Here is a 16,231-nt window from a genome sequence, read left to right as displayed (position 1 = left end):
AGGCTAAGCACTTAAGCACTGCATTGCTCCTGGGGGACTGGGGTTGCCCTTGTCCTTTTCTTTGTCTACCCGCCTCCCTCCATATCATCTGTAGTGGCTGGGTACCCAGATCCTGACCACTCAGTGCCCAGTTAGTTAGTCCATGTATCTCTATGACATGTCGCCATCTACTAGACAACTGACATGATTATATCCAGAAACAACAAGAATGGGAAAATCTATTCAATTCACGGCAAGAGAAACACTTGGTTTAAAATTGCACTGATCTTCAAATTTAGTTTTACTTTGTGCAATAGCTAGCCAGCTTTGATATTATCTCCTGAAAACTTTTCAAATTATATTAACACATAACAATAAACATTTGTTGATGTTTAGATATTTTGTTAGATATTTTGGCATTTGACATTACGAGTACTTGGTCACAAACCAATTCTTGACTCTAAGATAGTTTTGAATCGATTTATTGAGGCATTTTTTGAATACATTTTTAAAATTTTGATTTCTACAAAAACAGGGACAGCACCAGACTATTCTCTGTGTGTTGCACTGCATAGTGAACCTGCAGACAATTCCCGTGGATGTGGAGGAAGCTTTCCTTGCCCATGCCATTAAGGCGTTCACTAAGGTGGGTCACACTCTTCTTTCCCCTCTCTGAACCACAGATCAGCATCATCTTTGTAAATCAGAATCCAGAGGTCACCATCCTCCTCTAAAATAAAACATGTATGTGTACATTTTCCTTTCATGGAAATCTGTTTGACATTTCTTCTAAGTAGTTGCAGAGTTTTAACCAAAAAAAAAGTTTCCAAACAATGATCTTAGGAAAAACTGAACTGTGGGTTTTTTGAAGGAGAATGTTGGAACAAAGAGCTTTTATATAAAAGAAAGAGAGAAACAACTGAGTATTGAATACATATTTTTAGATCATGTGCCTAATCAGAGTCAGAGAATCTTTGCTTGTCGAGCCAGTTCTACCTTGGGTTTAAGTAAGAAACCATTTATTGAAAAGTAAACATCCCACATTGCTGATTCAGTACTGAGTCCTGGTTGGCAAATCCTAAGGAAAGAGTTAAAAAAAAAAAAAAAAAAAAAAAAAAAAAAACAGGTTTTATTTCTAAAAGCCCATCCTTTTGGATGCAGCAGTTTTTCCTGGCTGAAGAAAGAAGAAGAATCCAGGTTCTTACCGAGAGAAAAGTTTCCCCTTACCCCATCAACTATAATTTGTTTATTACTTCTCATTGATATGAAAGTATCTATAATTTGTTTGTTACGTCTCATTGATATGAAAGTGTCGTTAAAGAACCCAGCTTTTGAATGACAACATCTGTGGTAACATTAATAAGTTATTATTTATACTCATTCACAAGTTGTGAAGATTCTTCCTTTTTAATATTTGTCCAGTCTGCTTCCCCTCCACTCTTTCCAGAGTGATGTTCTTACTTCAGGCCTTCCTTTTTCCTCATCTGGATTCTATGGCACTAACCACTGACATCTTTTCAATCTGTTCTCAACTGTTTCCAGAGTCAGTAGTCTCAAATCTAAACCACATGGTCCTTTACATCTGTATTTATATTTTCATAGACTGAAAGGCTACCCACCATGTGAAGAAGGTTGTAGTTTGGTGTTTAAGAAAGTAAACAGAGCCGGGAGTGGTGGCTCATGCCTGTAATCCCAGCACTTTGGGAGGCTGAGGTGAGCAGATTATGAGATCAGGAGATCGAGACCATCCTGGCCAACATGGTGAAACCCCATCTCTACTAAAATACAACAATTTAGCTGGGTGTGGTGGTGGGCGCCCGTAGAATGTTCAAGAATGGCTTGAACCCGAGAGGCGGAGGTTGCAGTGAGCCAAAATCGCGCCACTGCACTCCAGCCTGGCAACAGAGTGAGACTCCATCTCAAAAAAAAAAAAGGTAAACAATTCAGACCATTGGTAATATTAATAAGGAGTTTTTTTGCAAATAGGATATACAGTGTAGCTATAGATAAAATTAAATTCCTGAGCTTGACTGAAAAAAAATCTTAAGATTGATCTCTCTGAAAGCAGTAGGAATTCTTTACAACTTCTGTTGGCCTTTTAAGGGGATATGAAGGAAAAGTTAGAGATAGCAATTGTTCAAAATCCGTCTATAGAAAATGTTAGGAGACAGTTTTCCTTGGGTCTCTCATGTCTCTTCATAGTCTGATGAGCAGATGCCCTGACCACTCTCTTTGGGGATCAACTCTTCACTAGTGTCTGGAGAGCTCTGCCTGGAGAACAGAAGGCACACGTTCTGACTTCCTGGATAATAAAAATGTTTCCCTTCAGGGCAAAGGTTGGCAGAATTTTTTGCAGCCCCCTTGTGAAACATTGGAGTTTCCTAAGCTTGGGGCTCCTCAGCTATGAGGCAAACCCCGTGCTTGTGCAGCCTCCACCTAGGCCCCTCTGCATTGCCCCCATGAGACTTGGGAGACAAAGAGAACCCATGTGAACATGAAGCACGTGCAGCTATGAGAAATAAAAGTTGTCTGTCTCTGACCCAGGAATCTCGTATCTTCTACCAGTGTCCGTAACACTGACAAGCTAACAGGTTAAAGTCAGATCCTTTACAGTTGTTGACAGAGGGAACAACCTTCCATTTTCAAAATTTATCAGAGAAGTTCCAGAAGGAGAGAAGCAGTGATTGTGTGACCCTGATTCTTTCCCAGGGAGTCACACACTATTCTGGGAAGGGGACTGAGGGTGGGTACTTGCTCTGGTTCTCAGTTCTGCCATCACTCCTAACCCAGAGTATCGTAAACTTGGGTGAAAAAATGCAAATATGTGTAAATAGTGCTCTCCCATCAAGGGGAAAGGAAATTTACCTTTATCAAGGTGGGGTTTGTTTGTTTGTTTGTTTGTTTTTTGAGACAGGGTCTCACTCTGTCACCCAGTCTGGAGTGCAATGGCACAATCTCAGCTCACTGCATCCTCTGCCTCCTGGGCTCACGCATTTCTCCCACCTCAGCCTCCCAAGTAGCTGGGACAACAGGCACGTGCCACCATGCCTGGCTAATTTTTTTTAATTTTTTGTAGAGATGAGGTTTTGCTCTATTGCCCAGGCTGGTCTCGAACTCCTGGGCTCAAGCGACCCTCCCACCTCTACCTCCCAAAGTGCTGGGATTACAGGCGTGAGCCACCACGCCTGACCAGTTGAGGTTTGTACATATGTGCCAAACATACGTTAGACTCACAGATACACTATCCTATGAAGGTGGGTATTATTATCTCTGTTTTACAAAGGAGGAGATCGAGGTCCAGAGAGGTTGGGTATGAGATGAGGGCACATAGCTAGCAGGTGGGGAGCTGGGCTTCTATTCACGTCACTCTGATTTTGTCCAGAGTGGCCACAGGGCCTCTCAGCAGGACGTATACAGCTGATGTGCTGTTTTAATACAGGAAACTTTTCCCTTATACCATCAATAATAGTCTCAAAAAATTCACTTCACACCCACTGTTGACTTGCTTCATGTCTGGGTGTGTATAATGAGACTAAATATCCAGGCACTAGATTTAATTTTGGGGTTTTCATTCATAAGTTTGGTATTGACATGGTTGGCAGTTCTAATATAGTCTTTCAACTAAAATGTGTGAAATTTATTATGTGTATTTTATATAGAGTTTTGTTCGTAAGTCTGTTTTTTTCTCCACCCCCTCCTTCTCTCAAAATAGGAACTAGTTAAAATTCTTGTTACAGTGTCCTGAATATAAATTTCTTTATCACCAGGTTAATTTTGATTCTGAAAATGGACCAATAGTTTACAACACCCTGAAGAAAATATTTAAGCACACGCTGGAAGAAAAAAGAAAAATGACAAAAGATGGCCCTAAGCCTGGCCTCTAGCTTTCCCTCGTGGTGAATATTTCAGACCTAAAGATCCAGATAGTATCTCTGTTCATATGTGAATAAGTCGAAGTTTGTGGGGCTACTTTTTCTCATAGCACTTTATTTTGAATGTTGTTGATTTGTGCTGAGAATGGTCGTCCCTATTTGAACCAATTATTTATTTTTAAATATCCTTGAGCTACATTTTTGTTTTGAAAAATTGCCATAAATTTGGTGCCACTTTCTTTATTTGACTGAGTTAATATTATTGCATTAACATTTTAAGTATATGGTGTTTACATTCTTATTCCTTTTGACGTTTTGGAAATAATCATAACTTGTCTTTCCAAAATAACCATTTTCTTGATGGAACTCTTCCTCGAGTTTTTACCAAATAGCTAACTTCAGTAGTAAAACCTCCTTGTGTGTCCATTCCCCCACAAATGAACTAAGAAAGTCACCAAGTGTCTTAAGCTGTTTTATATTTGTTACGAAGAAGGCTATTGCTATAATATTTTTAAAGGGTCTTTTTTAACTTTGAAATTTTTTGTTTTTCCTTTTCTTTTTATAAATGTAACAGAGGGTTTCAAAGCATAATATTTTTCAGAGAGATTTAGTTTTACTTTAATGGAGTGACCGTGAAGTGGTTGGGATTTTTTACTTGTAGAAAGTAGACTTGCTCTTTGTCAGATTTCCAAACAACCTTGCCAGCCTTGGCTGTCAAAAGGAGGCAGGAGCAGTTCTCAACACACCAAGCCTTATTCCCACTCCCTTGGGTTGCTGCTAAGCCAAATAGCATCTTTACAAAAAGGAAGTGGGATCAGAGGCAGGAAGTGTGGGAAGTTGCTAAGAAGCAGGGCTTGCCTCTGTCCTCCCAGGGACTCCACAGGGACATTTGTGCAGGGCAGGGGCTCTGTGCCAGCCCTACTCTGTGAGGTGCCACAGCCACTCTGCAGAGGTGACTCTTGGAGCTGGAGGAAGTCAAGACTGGGCCACTGTTTGTGCTGATGGTGTATTAGCATGAGCAGTGTGGCCCTGGCCCCACACTCCCAAATCTGCCACTCCGTAAACCCACTTGCCTCAAGGTTCGATACTTGGCTGCTTTCTTACAATGAGAATTAAGATTTTTAAACTGAAGTTGACCATACAGGTTGCATTAGCCCTAACTGGCTTCATGTAAGAAGGGTGGCTGCCTAGACTAGTTCCTTGTAAGCTGAACCATCAATTAGCAATTGAAGCCATACTTTTATTTAAATTAATATGTGGAGATACCAGAGGCCAAGCCACAGAGAGGATAATAGTTTTTCCCAGTAAAGGTGATATTAATCAGACTAATTTCAAACTAAAGAAGTTACTACCTAAAGACAGAATTCAGGGGAAGCAAGACTCATTTAGAACAAATGAAATTTCTCCAGTCCTACATTTCTGAATTAACCTCTAGCACATCAAAAATATTTCAGTCATTATCAGTCTCACTAACTCTAATGCCAAATGCTAAATGCAGCGTTCTTTCACACTGTTTTAATTTTCTTGGGAAATCAAGTCCAATGGATGTTAATTAAGTGGGTTGCCCATCCTCTTTATGACGGCATTAAGAGAGCACTGTGCTGTCAAGTGCCTGGCCTGGGAAAGAAGGGGAAGAAACAATTGCATTTTATCCAAAGGTACACTATAAAAATACAGTTTTTACAAAAAAAAAAAAGATGTTTGTTCTCATCTCAGTTGGCCTCATTTGGGCAAGTGACCCACAGGTCTTTTGGCGAGTTCGCTATTTGCCTGTTGAAATACTTGTTTCAACTTAGAGAACAGTTATGATGTGACCTTAGCATTGCACGACTAAAATTCTAAGCCTGAAACTTGAAAAAAGAGATATGACAAGGGAAATTAATCAGGCTATATATAAGTATTGTATTTATTTGAATAAAAGCAAAAAGAACAACCCATAATCCTAGTCTTGTACTTCTTTACCTTGATGCTCTAGGACATCTGATGATAAAGACAAGGTTTTGCTCTTAGATTTTCCTGACAGGCAGATTGAGTTGTCGGCTGAGTCACTGAGCCAAGCTCTAGTTAGTGCAGACTCCTTCCGTCAGTTCAGCATGACCAAACACTGGGGGGCTGGGATAGGTGAGTTCTAAGAGGAATAGCTGAGGAAAATCTCCAAGCCGACAAGATTCCTACTTTCCCATATTTGGATGAGGAGTTCTTTGTAGCCCAGAGGACAGAAATCTCACCTATTGGGAGAAGTGATAAGGTTGAAAAATTCAGTTCAACAGAAATAGGAAGGTTAAGGGCACACACATATTAAGAACTTACCATGGGCCAGCCGTATCCGTTACCTCGCTGAATTATCTTAACAGAGAGAAGTCTTTTTTATTTCATTTATTTATATTTATTTATTTTTTTGAGATGGGGGGTCTTACTCTGTAGCCCAAGCTGGAATGCAGTGGCATGATCTTAGCTCACTGCAACCTCCGCTCCCAGCCTCAAGCCATCCTCCCACCTCAGCTTCCTGAGTAGCTGGGACTACAGGCACACGCCATCACATCCGGCTAATTTTTTTTTTTTTTTTTTTTTTTTTGTAGAGATAGGGTTTTGCCATGTTACCCAGGCTTGTCTTGAACTCCTGAGCTCAAGTGATCCTCCCACCTTGGCCTCCCAGAGTCCTGGGATTACAGGTGTGAGCCACCGCACCTGGCCTGAGAAGTCTTAATCATAACTGTATGACGTGAGATGTGGAGTCTGATGGACCCCGTGCTGTGCCCTCCTCTCTGCTCATGTTAACTGCCTATGGGACTCTTAACCTGGCAAAGCTGCCCAGTCAAAGTGCCTTCTCAGGGACCTTGAGGTCCCTTTAGCACTAAATGTTATGATGGCATTAAGAGAGCACTGTGCTGTCCATAACTTAGTAAAAATATTACACATCTGTCCTCTGGAAAAGGCTGAACCAGCTCTATTACTATCATATGATGCTCTCTAGTATATCACACTTAGAGGAAGTACATGATTTCTTGCCACTATTGCCTTTTCTTACTTCAGAGAGCTTAATAATGCCCTTTGAGACAAATTGCTGCTGGTGGTAGAGCTCGCTTCATTTATTTATGTAACTCAGAAAATCTGTGCTGAGTTACTTAGTCATATCTTCAACCAGCTTCCCAGCTTCGTCACTCTGGATTCCATGAAAACCACCATGTATCAGAATTCAATAGAGATAAAGTTTCTCTATTTTCTCTTAAATGGAGAATGCTTGCTGATATGATTGGGTGCTATTTCAGGCCAGTCTCCAGATGTCTGAAAAAATATCCAGGGACAATATAATGTAGATTGAGTGCAAGCCCCAAGTTCTTGACATCTAACAGCTCCCATGTAATTGGGGGGTCCATTTAAAAATGACAGCTTACTCATAGGATCTTTATTATTGTTCCAAATTAACAAGCATTAGTATATTTTCAGTGCAGGTAAATCAAGAACAACATTCTCTTTGATGCTTTTTGTGAATGGCACAAGATTAGCATGTTACCTAAGAGAGCTTTTCTCAATGCTAGATGGCTGCAAATTGTTTATAGATAAAGTAGCAGGAGAAAAATTCAACAAAATCCTGTTTCTCAGTGATGCATTATTTTTTTAGTTATGCTTTTAGGCATGAGCTAATCTCTGATTACCTCAACACTGACAATAAAACTGATTTATAAGTAATCACAATGGAGCCATTCAGTGTTGGAGCTTGACAAGCCTTTGTTCAAAGCTTGTCACTAAAAATAATGTCCCAATAAGACTTAAATGTCATAAAACCTTTTGCAATGAAAATAAAAGTTTCATACATCCACTGAAACTTATACAGTAAGAGAAGCCTGCTAAGCCCTTGCCTCTCGGCTTTCTTCATTAAAATGAAAAGATATTTTACTCTTGAGATTGCCTATTTTAGAGAAAAATTACATTTTGAAGATGGGTTCCTACTTACCTGATCTTTAGAAAGCAGTCTGACAGTAGCCTCTGGTTTTGATTTAATGAGTTGCTTTATCATTTTTTTTTCTCCTCTTAAAAATGAAAACAGACCAGGCATGGTGGCTATAATCTTAGTACTTTGGGAGCCGAGCCAGGCAGATCACAAGGTCAGGAGTTTGAGACCAGCCTGGCCAATAGGGTGAAACCCTGTCTGTACTAAAAATACCAATTTAGCCAGGCGTGGTGGTGGACACCTGTAGTCCCAGCTACTTGGGAGGCTGAGGCAGGAGAATCGCTTGAACCTGGGAGGCAGAGGTTGCAGTGAGCCGAGATCATGCCACTGCACTCCAGCCTGGGCAACAAAGCGAGACTCTGTCTCCAAAAAAAAAAAAAAAAGAAAAGAAAAGAAAACAAACTACTGAGACTTTTGATTTAGGCTGAACCACAGGGAGTGGCCAATTTTTGGTAAAAAATGATCAAGTACTGGCCATTTCATGTGGTTCAACCTAATATCAAACTCAGTATTTCCAGGACTAATAGGTGACATTCCCTGAATTAATTTTGGTAGGTTTAGATTAGGTGATCAGTTATTTTCTAAGACTCTCCTGTGTGCTCACAGTAGAGTTCCAGTACAACTGTAAGCAACAAATATGAAACATATTCTTTCAGCAACATGTCTGTGCCTATTGTGCTTGGCCCTCTGCTAATTCTGGGGACACACAGGAATTATGTATTCAGTCATTCATCCCTCTAGGAGTCATGTTGCCTATCCCTCAAAATTCATGTGTTGGAAACTTCATTCCCAATGCAACAGAGTAGGAAGGTGCAGCCTTTTAGGAGGTGTGTAGGTCATGAGCGCTCCACCCTCATGAATGAGCTAATATTATTAGTAAAAGACCTGATGGAGGGAATTCTTTTTTTGCTCTTCCACTTTGTCATGTGAGGACACAGCATGCTCCCCTTCAGATGGCGCAGCATGTAAGGCACCATGTTGGAAGCAGAGGGCAGCCCTCACCAGATGGCAGTGCCTTGATCTTGGCCTATCCAGCCTCCAGAACTGTGAGAATAAATGTCTGTAAGTTGCCCAGCCTGTGCTATTCTATTATAGCAGCACAAAATGGACTAAGACCGTGATTGGTACCAGGGGAGTGGGGTGTTGCTAAAACAAATATCTAAAAATGTAGAAGCGGCTTTGGAACTGGGTAATGGGTTGAGGCTAGAAGAGTTGTGAAATGAAAGCAGGAAAAAGCTTGTATTGCCATGAGTGGAGCATTAAGGGTGATTCTGGTGAGGGCTCAGAAGAAGAGGAGAGCTGTGGGGAAATTCTCACTCATTCTCCTGAGAAACTGCGTGAGTGGTTTTGAACTGAATGCTGATAAAAATATGGACTGTAAAGACCATTCTGATTAGGTCATAGACAGAAATGAAGAATATCACTGGAAACTGGGGAAAAGGAAACTTGTTACAAAGTGGCAAAGAACGTGGCTGAATTATGTCCATGTCTGTATCCTAGGACCTTGTAAGGGGCAGAACTTAGGAGCAATGAACTAGAATATTTGGCAGAAGAAATTTCTAAGCAGGAAAGTGTGCAGGATGCTGTGTGGTTTCTCTTAACTGCTTATGTTAAAATGTTAAAATGAGAGAAGAGAAATTATTTAAAGACAGAATTTATAATTCAAAGGGAAGCAGAACATCAAGATTTGGACAATTCTTAGTCCAGCCATGTAAAGAAAAAGATTTAGACAATTCTCAGCCCAGCCACGTAAAGAATAAAAAAGTATGTAGGCCGGTTGTGATGGCTCATGCCTGTAATCCCAGCATTTTGGGAGGTTGAGGCGAGTGGATCACTTGAGGTCAGGAGTTCGAGACCAGACTGGCCAACATGGTGAAACACTGTCTCTACTAAAAATTACAAGTTAGCTGGGCGTGGTGGCAGGCGCCTGTAATCCCAGCTATTTGGGAGCCTGAGGTAGGAGAATCACTTGAACCCGGGAGGCAGAGGTTGCAGTGAGCTGGGTTTGCACCACTGCACTCCAGCCTGAGTGACAGAGTGAGACTCCGTCTCAAAAAAAAAAAAGAAAAAAAAAGGAGTTTTAGGCCAGGCATGGTAGCTCATGCCTGTAATTCCAGCACTTTGGAAGGCCGAGGTGGGTAAATCACTTGAGATCAGGAGTTCGAGACCAACCTGGCCAACATGGTGAAACCCCATTTCTACTAAAACTACAAAAAAAAAAAAAAAATTAGCCAGACATTGTGGCAAGCACCTGTAATCCTAGCTTCTCGGGAAGCTGAGGCAGGAGAATTACTTGAACCCAGGAGGTGGCATCTGCAGTGAGCCGAGATCGCGTCACTGCACTCCAGCCTGGACAACAGAACGAGACTTTGTCTCGAAAAAAAAAAAGTGTGTTTAGAAGATAGCACACAGGGTGTGGCCAGGCCACCATTTGATGAGATTAGTATGGATACAAGAAAGCCATGTGCCATTTATCAAGACAATGGGAGAATGACCCCAAAGGTATTATGGACATCTCGGGTCAAGGGGAGGGGGCAACCATGCCCATCAAAAGCCCAGAGTGCTAGGGTCTTGGGGACAGATGGATTTTGAGGATGGGCCCAGGGTGCCCATGGGACCTGTGTGCTCACTGCTGAGGGCCACCTTGGATCTGCACCTGCACTCTGGCACAGTGCTCCTTGGCCACCCCACCTCTGATTCAAGCAGGCCCAGGTCCAGGTAGGACCACTGCTTTGGAGGGTGCAAGCAGTGAGCCTTGGTACATCCACGTGGTGCTTAATTCCACAGGTGTGCAGAGTGCAAGAGCTGTGGAGGCATGGCTTCCTTCACCTAGATTTCAAGGAATGCCTCAGTGGGCCCAGGCAGAGAACTCCTGCAAAGACCAAGTCTCTGCAGAGAGCCCCCACTAGGGCAGTGCCTAGTGGAGTCATAAGAGTGGGGCTGCCCCAGAAACCCCAGAAGTGTAGAAGCACCAGCATAGAGTGCCAGTCTGGGAAAGCTGCGGACAGGTTATTTCAGTGCATGGGAGCTGCAGCATGGGCTATACCCAGCAAAGCCATGTGGGTGGGCCTGTCTGAGGCCATGGGGACCTAACTTCCACCCCAGTGTACCTGGAAGGTGGGATATGGAGTCAAAGATTATTCTCATGCTTCAAGATTTAATATTGGGCTGGGCACAGTGGCTTGTGCCTGTAATCCCAACCCACTGGGAAGCCCAGGAGGGAGGATTGCTTGAGGCAGAAGTTTGAAACCAGCCTGGACAATGTAGTGAGACCCCATCTCTACAAAAATAAAAAAAAATTAGCTCAGCAGAATGGCACAGACATGTAGTCCTAGCTACAGGAGAGGCTAAGGCAGGAAGAGTGTTTGAGCCCAGAAGTTCGTGGTTGCAGCAAGCTATGATCGTACACACACTGCTCTCCAGCCTGGGTGACAGAGCAAGACACTGTCTCAAAAAAAAAATTGAAATTAAAAAAAAAAAGATTTAATGTTTGTCCTGTTAGGTTTTGGACTTATGTGGGACCTCTTACTCCCTTCTTTTCTGTTGCTCTCTTTTGAAATGGGAATGTCTGTCCTCTGACTGTTCCACCATTGTATTTTAGAAGTATATAACTTGTTTGATTTCACAGGCTCACAGCGGGAGAGCAATTTGCCTCAGAATGACTCTTACTTTGAGTCTCATCCATATCTGATTTAGATGGGACCCTGTACTTTAGCTTTGAATTGTTACTGGAACAAATTAAGACTTTAGGGGCAATGGGATGGAATGAATGTATTTTACATATAAGAAAGATACAAATTTGGGAGGTCAAAGGTGGAATGTTACAATCTGAATATGTACCCCAAAATGTGTAGTGTTAGGGAGGTGTGGCCTTTCGGGAGGTATTTAGTTCATGGGGCCTGTAGCCTCATATATTGATTAATGCTATTATAAAAGGGCTTGACAGAGAAAGTGTGGTCTTTTTTCGTCCTTCCATTTTCTGTCATGTAAGGACACAGCATTCCTCCGCTCTGGAGGATGCCGCATTCAAGGCACCATTTTGGAAGCAGCTAGCAAACTTCATTAAATGCTGGCATCTTGGATCTTGGCCTTCACACCCTCTAGAACTGTGAGAAATGAATTTCTGTTGTTTATAAGCTACCCAGTCTGAGATATTCTGTTATAGCAGCACAGGCAGACTAAGACACAAGTATGGTGCACATCCATACCTACAGCAGCGCTTGTCCATGACATTTTCTGTACCTCTGTTGTCACCCTAATTAGTTTGGCATTACCTACCATCTAGATACCTCCTTCAGTCCACACTTTCATTCCTTATATACAATGCTGGATGATTAATACTCAACATGTCCTTCAAAACTCAGCTCTTTTTCCTTGGAACAAAATATATGCTAATTAACTTTTTGTTAAATGTAATTAAATTTATCTACCTGACTACCACACAGCCCAGAGAGATGGGGAGGTGTTATAGACTGAATGTGTCCCCCATAAAATTCATGTGTAGAAGTCCTAACCCCAGTAACTCAGAATGCGATTGTCTTTGGAGGTAGGGTCTTTAAAGAGGTAATTAAAGTGAAATGAAGTCATTGAGGTGGCCCCAATTCTAATCTGACTGGTGTTCTTATAAGACGAGGAGACTGAGGCCAGACCCAGTGGCTCATGCCTGTAATCCCACTACGTTGGGAAACCAAAGCATGCAGATAACTGGAGGCCAGGAGTTCAAAACCAGCCTGGGCAGCATGGTGAAACTCTGTCTCTACAAAAAAAAAAAAATTTCCGGACATGGTGGCTCATGCCTGTGGTCCTAGCTCCTTGGGAGGCTAAAGTGGGAAGATCACTTGAGCCTGGGAGGTGGAGGTTGCAGTAAGCAGAGATTGCGCGACTGTACTCCAGCCTGGGTGACAGAGGGCAACCCTATCTCGAAAAAAAAAGTAAAAAAAAAAAGAGAGGAGATTGAGACACAAACATGGACAAAGGGAAGACTATGTGGAGACACAGAGAGAAAATTGTCATCTACAAGCCAAGGAGTGAGGCCTCAGAAAGAACCAACCCTGGTGACACATTGATCTCAGACTTCTGGCCTCCAGAGCCATGAGACAATAAATTTCTGTTGTTTAAGCCACCTAGTCTGTGGTACTTTGTTATGGAACCCATAGTAAACTAATACAGAAGACAAAATTCCCTGCTGTTCCTTAATTCTTCCACTATAACTTGTGTGTATTTCTTTATAGTTCTATCTTATTTCTTGATTTTGCCTGTTTATAAACTTTACATAAATTGAACAATACTGTGTGTATTCTCCTGTGACTTGCCTTTTCTGTTCAACGTGCTATTCACATTTCTCCATATTAATGTGTAAGCTGTAGCTTATTTGTATTCACTGCTATATGGCATTCCATTGTGTGGATATTCCACAAATTACCTCTTTTAAAACTTGTGATGGACATTTGGGTTGTTTGTATTTTCACATGTCTCTGGGTATACATGTGCAAGAGTTTCTGTAGGCTGTGTAGCTAAGAGTAAAATTTGTGAACTTTAGGGTATGTACAATTTCAATTTCCAAGGTAATGACAAATTATTTCTCAAAATGATTGTACCAGTTCATATTCCCAATAGCAGTAAATGAGAGTTCCCACTGCTCTGCATCCTTGTCAACACTTAGTATTGACTGACTTTTTGATTTTTGCCAGATTCAGTTGGTATGAGATAGTACCTCAAATGTGTTACCTTGTTACATGTTTTGAGCCATTTGTGTTTCTTTTCTCTAGTGCTTGTTCATGTATTTTTCAATTTTTTTACTGTAGTAAAATATATATAATGAAATTTATCATTTTACTCATGTTTAAATATATAGTCCAGTGTTATTAAATACATTCATAAATGTTGTACAGCCATTACCACTATTCATCTATTTAACTCATCATTTTGTAAAACTGAAATGTTATACCTATTAAGAACTCCCCCATCTTCCAACATGCCAGCCCCTGGTGACACCATTCTTTTTGTGTCTCTCATTTTAACTACTCCAAATAGTGGAATAACACAGTATTTGTCTTTTGTGACTGGTTTATTTCACTTAGCAAAATATCTTCAAGGTGCATCCATGTTGTAGTATAATGCAAAGTTTCCTTCCCCTTTAAAGTGGAATAACATTCCATTGTATGTATATACCACATTTTGCTTATCCATTCATCTGTCAATAGATACTTGGGTTGCTTATGTTTGAGCTATTGTGAATTATGCTGCTGTGAACATAGGTATACAAGTATCTCTTCAAGACTCTACTTTTAATTCCTTTGGGTACACAGCCATAAGTGGAATTGCTGGATCATATGGTAATCCTGTGTTTAAATTTTTGAGGAACCACCACACTGTCTTCGACAGTGATTGTACCATTGTATATTCCCACCAACAGTGCCCTAGGGTTTCAGTTTCTCCACATCCCTATTTTCTGGGTATTTTTGATAATAGCCTTCCTCATGGATATGAAGTGGTATCTCATTGTAGTTTTGATTTGCATTCCTTTAATGACTAGTGATATTGAGCATCTTTTCATGTGCCTATTGCCTTTTCATGTGCCTATTGCCTTTTCATGTATCTTCTTTGGAGAAATGTCTATTCAAGTCCTTTGCTCATTTTTCAGTTGGTTTGTATTTTGTTGTTGAGTTTTAGTTCTCTATATATTCTGGATATTAAGTCCTTATTAAAGATATGATTTGCAAATATTTTCTCCCATGCTATGGGTTGCTTTTTTACTCTATTGACTGTGTCTTTTGATGCACAAAATTTTTTAATTTTCATGAAGTCTAATTTTCTATTTCTGTTTTGTTGCCATTTCCAAGAAATCACTGCCAAATCCAATGTTGTGAAATTTTTGCTGTTTTTTTCCCCTAATAGTTTTATTGCTTTAGGTTTTACATTTAGGTCTTTCATCCATTTTGAGTTCATATTTTTTATATGACATTAGATAAGGGTCCAATCACATTATTCTGCATGTGGATATCCAGTTTTCCCAGCACTACTTGTTGTTGAAAAGGACTGTAAGGTCTTGGCACCCTTATCAAAAGCTATTTGAAACTAGATGTGGTGGTATGGGCATGTAATCCCAGCTACTAGGGAAGCCGAGGCAGGAAGATTGCTAGAGCCCAGGAGTTCAAAACCAACCTGGACAACATAAGGAGACCCTCTCTCAAAAAAAAAAAAAAAAACATGGTGACTGGGCACAGTGGCTCATGCCCGTGTGATCCCAGCACTTTGGGAGGCTGAGGCAGGTGGATCACTTGAGGCCAGGAGTTCAAGACCAGCCTGGCCAACATAGCCAAACCCCATCTCTACTAAAAATACAAAAATTAGCTGGGTGTGGTGGCATGCACCTGTATTCCCAGCTACTTAGGAGACTAAGGCACGAGAATTACTTGAACCTGGGAGGCAGAGGTTACAGTGAGCCAAGATCGGGCCACTGCACTCCAGCCTGGGCAACATAGCGAGACTCCATCTCAAAAAAAAAAAAGAAAAAAAGAAAAAGAAAGTAATTAGATCATATATGCAAGAGCTATTTCTGGGCGCTCTGTTTCATCTCATTGGTTTATATGTCTGTCTTTTTGCCAGTGCCATACTGTTTGGATTAGTATAGCTTTGTAGTAAGTTTTGAAATCAGGAAGTGTGAGTTATCCAGCTTTGTTCCTTTTCAATGTTGTTTTGGCTATTATTAAAGGTCCCTTGAGATTCCATATGAATTTTAGAGTGAGCTTTTTTATTTCTACAAAAAAAAAAAAATCATTGGGTTTTTGATAGAGATTTCACTGAATCTGTAGATCACATTGGGTAGTTTTGACATTTTAACAGTAATCTTCAATCCGGGCACTATGGGTCACACCTGTAATCCCAGCACTTTGAGAGGCCAAGGCAGGTGGATCACCTGAGGTCAGGAGTTTGAGACCAGCCTGACCAACATGGCAAAGCTCCATCTCTCCTAAAATTACCAAATTAGGCTGGGTGCGGTGGCTCACGCCTGTAATCCCAGCACTTTGGGAGGCCGAGGCAAGCAGATCATGTCAGAAGATCGAGACTATCCTGGCTAACACGGTGAAACCCCGTCTCTACTAAAAATTTAAAAATTAGCTGGGCCTGGTGGCAGGAGCCTATAGTCCCAGCTACTTGGGAGGCTGAGGCAGGAGAATGGCGTGAACCCAAGAGGCGGAGCTTGCAGTGAGCTGAGATCATCATGCCACTGCACTCCAGCCTGGGCAACAGAGCGAGACTCTGTCTCAAAAAAAAAAAAAATGAAACTAGCCACGCATGGTGGCACATGCCTGCCTGTAATCTCATCTACTCAGTAGGCTGAGGCAGGTGAATTGCTTGAACCTGGGAGGCTGAGGTTGTGGTGAGCCGAGATCGTGCCACTGCACTCCAGCCTGGGCAACAAGAA

General features: G+C 41.4%; 1 protein-coding gene across 7 annotated transcripts in view; it reads left to right on the top strand.

Moving 5' to 3' along the window:
- Positions 1–16,231, top strand: part of PTPDC1 (protein tyrosine phosphatase domain containing 1) — a 123,236-nt gene that overhangs the window by 77,235 nt on the left and 29,770 nt on the right. For 4 of the 7 annotated variants that reach the window (XM_007969807.3, XM_007969805.3, XM_007969804.3 and 1 more), the window contains 2 exons: positions 515–625; positions 3,747–13,222. In XM_007969807.3, the coding sequence (XP_007967998.1) occupies positions 515–625; positions 3,747–3,863 (228 nt within the window). In that variant the 3' untranslated portion in view covers positions 3,864–13,222. The other 3 variants (XR_492134.3, XM_037998644.2, XM_037998643.2) reach the window with 3 other exon arrangements.

Source organism: Chlorocebus sabaeus, chromosome 12 (genome assembly GCF_047675955.1).
Source record: "Chlorocebus sabaeus isolate Y175 chromosome 12, mChlSab1.0.hap1, whole genome shotgun sequence".
Taxonomy (NCBI): domain Eukaryota; kingdom Metazoa; phylum Chordata; class Mammalia; order Primates; family Cercopithecidae; genus Chlorocebus; species Chlorocebus sabaeus.
The sequence above is the reverse complement of the archived record's forward strand: the minus strand, read 5'-3'. Positions and strand labels throughout refer to the sequence as shown.